The 8,078-nt window shown below is 44.4% G+C and overlaps 1 protein-coding gene across 1 annotated transcript in view; it reads left to right on the top strand.

Moving 5' to 3' along the window:
* Positions 1-2,324: 2,324 nt before the first annotated feature.
* gpia (glucose-6-phosphate isomerase a) overlaps positions 2,325-8,078 on the top strand; it is a 26,578-nt gene continuing 20,824 nt past the window's right edge. Inside the window, exons 1-2 of the mRNA XM_028585353.1 lie at positions 2,325-2,618; positions 5,541-5,631. Coding sequence (XP_028441154.1) covers positions 2,500-2,618; positions 5,541-5,631 — 210 coding nt within the window. The 5' untranslated portion in view covers positions 2,325-2,499. The remainder of the gene's footprint in view (positions 2,619-5,540; positions 5,632-8,078) is intronic.

Here is an 8,078-nt window from a genome sequence, read left to right as displayed (position 1 = left end):
TCCTGTTAAACTGGAGCAGCCAGCAGTGGAGAGACTGGAAGAGCCCATCTACTGTACATGGCTGTCTGGTAAGGATGGAGGCTGGGGGTGGGTCTCTAAGGTCTAAGTGAACGGAGGAGTTCTGGTATTCTTTGGTAGCCTGAGGAACTTTAACCATTGTTGTTGTTTTGTTGACGTTTTTTCACTGTTTTAGCTTTTTCCAACGTTTTAAATTGTTAAATTTTTCTTCTACACATGTTCAGCGCTTATTTCTACGTCCCACATTTACTGATATAAAACACAAATTGAAAAAGGGGTCAAAGACCTGAAGTCAACACGAGGGGTTGAAATAAATCAAACGGTTGATAAACACCAAACGCGGGACGCGATCCCGGCTCTCCTGGTGAAAGTCCTGTCTGACCCCCAACCAACCTCCCTCTGTGGACTTACTTCCCTTCATACTACTCTCTACGGTGAAAATTCACACCTAATGTAGGTCAATGGAGGCCAAACTGCGTCGATAAACACGCTAAAAAGCGATTATGCATCTTGATAATAGACAAAAACGGCACACGCACTGACGTGTCACACATACACCACTTCATGACATCAGTCTGCAGCTTTAATTAATTAATTTGGGCCGATTTGACTCGTTGAACCGAATTACAGGGATGTCTGGTTGGTGGTCAGAGGCTTTAAAGTTTACTAAAGGAAACAAACTCATAAATCAGAGTCAAAACTCCTTCATTTAAAGACCGAATAAGGAAATGTTCCTGGTATGTTTTACTTTAAAATGTAATTTATATTTTAATGGATTCTTACTGAACATCGTACACGTCTGAGTTTATTCTGCAGATGTTAAACGAGGTGAAAAGCTGAAAACTTTTCTCGGATGTTTCCGAACTCGTTCGGTATCGAGGACTGAAAATCTATAATTTTCTGAGATTCACAGACAAAATGTCACGTTGGTGTCAGAGTGTTCTGGAGAGATGTGGCTTGTTGGAGAATGGAGCCGATGTTTAGTTTGGTGACTACGGGGAGAAAGAATCCCTCAAAATCTGTGTTCACGTTCCACATTACAGGCACTAATTACCCTCCATACAGTCCACTGACAGCATATTACAGGCACTAATCTCCCTCCATACAGTCTACTGACACCACATTACAGGCACTAATCTCCCTCCATACTCCCATACAGTCCACTGACAGCACATTACAGGCACTAATCTCCCTCTATACTCCCATACAGTCCACTGACAGCACATTACAGGCACTAATCTCCCTCCATACACCCATACAGTCTACTGACAGCACATAACAGGCACTAATCTCCCTCCATACTCCCATACAGTCTAGTGACACCACATTACAGGCACTAATCTCCCTCCATACTCCCATACAGTCTAGTGACACCACATTACAGGCACTAATCTCCCTCCATACACCCATACAGTCTAGTGACACCACATTACAGGCACTAATCTCCCTCCATACTCCCATACAGTCCACTGACACCACATAACAGGCACTAATCTCCCTCCATACACCCATACAATCTAGTGACACCACATTACAGGCACTAATCTCCCTCCATACTCCCATACAATCTAGTGACACCACATTACAGGCACTAATCTCCCTCCATACTCCCATACAGTCTAGTGACACCACATTACAGGCACTAATCTCCCTCCATACACCCATACAGTCTAGTGACACCACATTACAGGCACTAATCTCCCTCTATACTCCCATACAGTCCACTGACAGCACATTACTGGCACTAATCTCCCTCCATACACCCATACAATCCACCACATTACCACTAATCTCCCATACAATCAGTCTAGTGACACCACATTACAGGCACTAATCTCCTCCATACTCCCATACAGTCCAGTGACACCACATTACAGGCACTAATCTCCCTCCATACTCCCATGACAGTCCCTCCATGACACCACATAACAGGCACTAATCTCCCTCCATACTCCCATACAATCTAGTGACACCACATTACAGGCACTAATCTCCCTCCATACTCCCATACAGTCTAGTGACACCACATTACAGGCACTAATCTCCCTCCATACTCCCAAACAGTCCACTGACACCACATTACAGGCACTAATCTCCCTCCATACTCCCATACAGTCTAGTGACACCACATTACAGGCACTAATCTCCCTCCATACTCCCATACAGTCCACTGACACCACATAACAGGCACTAATCTCCCTCCATACACCCATACAGTCTACTGACAGCACATTACAGGCACTAATCTCCCTCCATACAGTCACAGTGACAGCCGCTCAGTGGGTGTATATGACGCAGCGCGGCGGTGAGATCTCATTGGTGCAGACGGTCTAGCCACCTCCGGCCGGTCAGCTGTGTCTCTTCATCTCCTCCTCCTTCTCCTCCTCCTCACCACACGGAGTCTGCAACCTCGGAGGTCGGAGTAAAACACGCTGCCAGTATCACCAGTATCACCAGTACCACCAGTATCGAACCACCGACATGTCGCTCACCGACGATCCCAACTACCGGAAGCTGGAGCAGTGGTACAAAGCTAACGCCGGCGGCCTCAGCATGAGGGACATGTTCGAGTCCGACAAGGACAGGTTCAGCACGTTCAGGTGGGAGGGCGAGCAGACATTTTGATGATGATGATGGTGGTGATGAAGATGATGATGATGATGATAATGAAGATGGTGGTGGGCGTGATGCTGACAGTGTTGCACTTTTAGCATAAACGTCAAAGGCCTTCTCCAAATCAGAAGTTTAATGTAGCCAACACACGTTAAATTGCCGTTTTTTTGTATGGACCCTGGTGTGTGTTTCCCTATGAACTGTTCCCTCTCTAAATCGCAGACGTTATGTAGCCAACACACTGTTGTCTGTTAAATTGCCAGTTTTTTTGTATGGACCCTGGTGTGTGTGTACTCATCTACTTCCTTATAGCTGCAACACCCATTCTTATCCGTCAGTGGCTTCAACACACAGCTTCCTGCACGTTAAATGGACAGTTTTTTGAATGGACCCTGGTGTGTGTTTCCTTCCTCATGAACAGTTAAATCTCTAAACCACATGTGTAATGCTGGCAACACACGGTTGTCCGTTAAATTTACAGTTTTTTGAATGGACCCTGGTGTGTGTTTCCTTCCTTTTTATGAATAGTTAAATCTGTGAGTCCTCGGTTTGATTCAAAAGGTCATGGTTCCATGTTGGTACTTTAGTTCCTTATTGGACCCGTTCCCGCCAGTATTCACACCTGGATCCACACCTGTCCTCACGTGACCGGTAACACCTCTCATCGGTATGTCGCACAGCATTTTAAAAACACTCGACCGTTAATTAAAATCCCCTAGCTAACGTTAGCTGGCATGCTAATGTCACAGCGCCCATTATCGGACAGCCAGCTCTGGTGGGCAGATTGCACTAAAAAAATCTTACGGTTCCTTTCTACCGTCTAACGGGCTGCACACACCGGGGACTCGGGTCCCTTTCTACCGTCTAACGGGCTGCACACACCGGGGACTCGGGTCCCTTTCTACCGTCTAACGGGCTGCACACACCGGGGACTCGGGTCCCTTTCTACCGTCTAACGGGCTGCACACACCGGGGACTCGGGTCCCTTTCTACCGTCTAACGGGCTGCACACACCGGGGACTCGGGTCCCTTTCTACCGTCTAACGGGCTGCACACACCGGGGACTCGGGTCCCTTTCTACCGTCTAACGGGCTGCACACACCGGGCATTCCTCCGGTCTGACGGAGTTCTTGTCGGAGCTGCTACGTGCGCTGCACCACATCCTCCCGAGGGAGAGACAGAGAGAGAGAGAGAGATAAAGAGAGAGAGAGAGACAGAGAGAGAGAGAGAGAGACAGAGAGAGAGAGAGAGAGAGAGACAGAGAGAGACAGAGAGAGAGAGAGAGAGAGAGAGAGAGACAGACAGACAGAGAGAGAGACAGACAGAGAGAGAGACAGAGAGAGAGAGAGAGAGAGAGAGAGAGAGACAGAGAGAGAGAGAGAGAGAGAGAGAGAGAGAGAGAGAGAGAGAGAGAGAGAGAGAGAGAGACAGAGAGAGAGAGAGACAGAGAGAGAGAGACAGAGAGAGAGAGAGAGAGAGAGAGAGAGAGAGAGAGAGAGAGAGAGAGAGAGAGAGAGAGAGAGAGAGAGAGAGAGAGAGAGAGAGAGAGAGAGAGAGAGAGAGAGAGAGAGAGAGAGAGAGAGAGAGAGAGAGAGAGAGAGAGAGAGAGAGAGAGAGAGAGAGAGAGAGAGAGAGAGAGAGAGAGAGAGAGAGAGAGAGAGAGAGAGAGAGAGAGAGAGAGAGAGAGAGAGAGAGAGAGAGAGAGAGAGAGAGAGAGAGAGAGAGAGAGAGAGAGAGAGAGAGAGAGAGAGAGAGAGAGAGAGAGACAGAGAGAGAGAGAGAGAGAGAGAGAGACAGAGAGAGAGAGAGAGAGAGAGAGAGAGAGAGAGAGAGAGAGAGAGAGACAGAGAGAGAGAGAGAGAGAGAGAGAGAGAGAGAGAGAGAGAGAGAGAGAGAGAGAGAGAGAGAGAGAGAGAGAGAGAGAGAGAGAGAGAGAGAGACAAAGACAGAGAGATAAAGACATATTTTATATAATAATCCAGTTGTCCTCCTGAGAGACTTCCACCTGTATATGACATCATCTCCTGTCTTCTTATAGTTAATTAATGTGAAACTGTTTTAATATAAAACAGTTTATATTATATATATATTTTAATATAAAACAGTTTATATTATATATATATATTTTAATATAAAACAGTTTATATTATATATATATTTTAATATAAAACAGTTTATATTATATATATATATTTTAATATAAAACAGTTTATATTATATATATATTTTAATATAAAACAGTTTCAGTTCATCTGTATGATTTAAAATTATTACTTCATATTTAAAATTATTACTATTTAATTATTGTTCGTTATTATATAGATATATGTATGTATATAATATAATGTGTGTGTGTGTGTATAGATGTGTGTGTGTGTGTGTGTGTGTGTGTGTGTGTGTGTGTGTGTGTGTGTGTGTGTGTGTGTGTGTGTGTGTGTGTGTGTGTGTGTGTGTGTGTGTGTGTGTGTGTGTGTGTGTGTGTGTGTGTGTGTGTGTCTGTGTGTGTGTGTGTGTGTGTGTGTGTGTGTGTGTGTGTGTGTGTGTGTGTGTGTGTGTGTGTGTGTGTGTGTGTGTGTGTGTCTCTGTGTGTGTGTGTGTGTGTGTGTGTGTGTGTGTGTGTGTGTGTGTGTGTGTGTGTGTGTGTGTGTGTGTGTGTGTGTGTGTGTGTGTGTGTGTGTGTGTGTGTGTGTGTGTGTGTGTGTGTGTGTGTGTGTGTGTGTGTGTGTGTGTGTGTGTGTGTGTGTGTGTGTGTGTGTGTGTGTGTGTGTGTGTGTGTGTGTGTGTGTGTGTGTGTGTGTGTGTGTGTGTGTGTGTGTGTGTGTGTGTGTGTGTGTGTGTGTGTGTGTGTGTGTGTGTGTGTGTGTGTGTGTGTGTGTGTGTGTGTGTGTGTGTGTGTGTGTGTGTGACAGCACCACTCTGGAGACAGACGATGGAGACATCCTGCTGGACTACTCCAAGAACCTCATCAACCAGGAAGTGATGGACATGCTGCTCGCCATGGTAACACACACACACACACACACACACACACACACACACACACACACAGTGCTGAGGCTGTCTCCTCCAATCAGCATTAAGCCTGTCTGCTGGTCAGCTGTAAACACGCTGCAGGTTACTGCAGGGCGTTGGCTCGTAGTAAACACACCACATCGGCCCACATCGGCCCACATCGGCCCACATCGACCCACATCGGCCCACATCGGCCCACATCGACCCACATCGGCCCACATCGGCCCACATCGGCGCCTGCGTGTGGAGTAACTCTCCTCAGAGTCAGGGAGCCAATCAGCACGCAGCATGCTTCTACCAAGCTGTGAGCATGTCTGTGATTGGCTGCCTAACGTTACCCGGGAGATATAACCCCTTGAGATGTACCATCGTTTTCGAGGGGGTCCTGAACAAAATACAACAAAAATAACATTACAGACATACAAACATAATAAACAAAAACATTACACACACAAAAAAACACACACAGAGCCTAGAATTACAACATAATAAATACCAGGGAGTAATGAAACATCAACATAAAACCAAACGTTACTGTGGAGAGAGTGAGATTGAAGAATGAGAATTAAATCATTAATCATATTAAATTATTAAAGTCTACGTGTACAGTTAGTATGAAAATGAATCGGCGAGGCATGTTTGAACAGTCTGAAAGTTGAAATCAAACGAATATTTCCTGGTGAGTTATTCCAATCAGAAGGTGCTTTAAACATAAAAGCATTTTTTGATCTAGACTTAGAAACACGAGGTACTGAAAAGAGAAGCTGTACAGTACCTCTGCTGCTGCTGGCCTCGTCTGGACACGCGGATGATTCCCATAAACATAAACATAAACATATTCCCATAAACATAAACATAAACATATTCCCATAAACATAAACATAAACATATTCCCATAAACATAAACATAAACATATTCCCATAAACATAAACATAAACTGATTCACATAAACATAAACATATTCCCATAAACATAAACATAAACATAAACATATTCTGATCTGACTACAGAGAGACAACGTCGGCAGGACTGACGGTAAAATAGGCTCCAGAATGTTTCCTTCTGGATCGACAGGTGACATATTAGAAAATCATTAATTATTATTATTATTATTATTATTATTATTATTATTTAAATGACATTTATATCAAAACCTGAAGCCTTTCAAACATCAACATGTCATTTATTGATATGTATTTGTGTCTAAATGACATATAAACATCTTTTCCTGTTCTATGTTGTCTGGAAACTCTAAACACGCTCACACTACGCAGCGTGTGTGTGTGTGCGTGTGTGTGTGTGTGTGTGTGTGTGTGTGTGTGTGTGTGTGTAACAGGGCTGTATATTGAACCTATTGTGTGTGTGTGTGTGTGTGTGTGTGTGGTATAACAGGGCTGTATATTGAACCTAGTGTGTGCGTGTGTGTGTGTGTGTGTGTGTGTGTGTGTGTGTGTGTGTGTGTAACAGGGCTGTATATTGAACCTATTGTGTGTGTGTGTGTGTGTGTGTGTGTGTGTGTGTGTGTGTGTGTGTGTGTGTGTGTGTGTGTGTGTGTGTGTGTATAGTGTATATGTATGGCCAGGCCTGTGTGTAACCAGGCCTGTGTAACCAGGCCTGTGTAACCAGGCCTGTGTAACCAGGCTTGTGTAACCAGGCCTGTGTTTGCCGTCCTGCAGTAAGACCGGCTAGGACAGATTTGGGGCTCCGAGACGTGAGATAAGAACCGGTCCCGTTGCTCAAAGACCCGACGCAACAGGAAGGTTTCACCAGCGTGATTTAGAAAGAGCCAACGAACTCTGAGGAAGAGAAAGAGCCCTTTGTCCTGAGGGGACTGTGGCAACACTTCCTCCTCCTCCGATTACACCGAGAGAGAGAAGTGAAGAAATGAAGTTGGCTGGAGCTATCAGTTCACCGGTTGAGAAAGAATTAGGGATGTCACGGTTTACATTTCTAATGTTGACTTCCCTCTCGGTCAGTCTGCACAACAGAAAGGCCTAGAAACTCTTCACGTTAAACATCCTCTAATAGAGACAGAAATGTAGAAACTCTTCACGTTAAACATCCTCTAATAGAGACAGAAATGTAGAAACTCTTCACGTTAAACATCTAATAGAGACAGAAATGTAGAAACTCTTCACGTTAAACATCTAATAGAGACAGAAATATAGAAACTCTTCACGTTAAACATCTTCTAATAGAGACAGAAATGTTTAGATTCTCACTGAAGGCATCAAAACTATGAATGAACACATATGGAATTATGTACTTAACAAAAAAGTGTGAAATAACTGAAAACATGTCTTATATTTTAGATTCTTCAAAGTAGCCACCCTTTGCTTTTTTATTAATAAGGGAAATAATTCCACTAATGAACCCTGACAAAGCACACCTGTGAAGGTAAAACCATTTCAGGTGACTACCTCATGAAGCTCAT

The sequence above is a fragment of the Perca flavescens genome, chromosome 8 (genome assembly GCF_004354835.1).
Source record: "Perca flavescens isolate YP-PL-M2 chromosome 8, PFLA_1.0, whole genome shotgun sequence".
Classification (NCBI taxonomy): Eukaryota; Metazoa; Chordata; class Actinopteri; order Perciformes; family Percidae; genus Perca; species Perca flavescens.
This window is presented reverse-complemented; position numbering and strand designations above follow the sequence as displayed.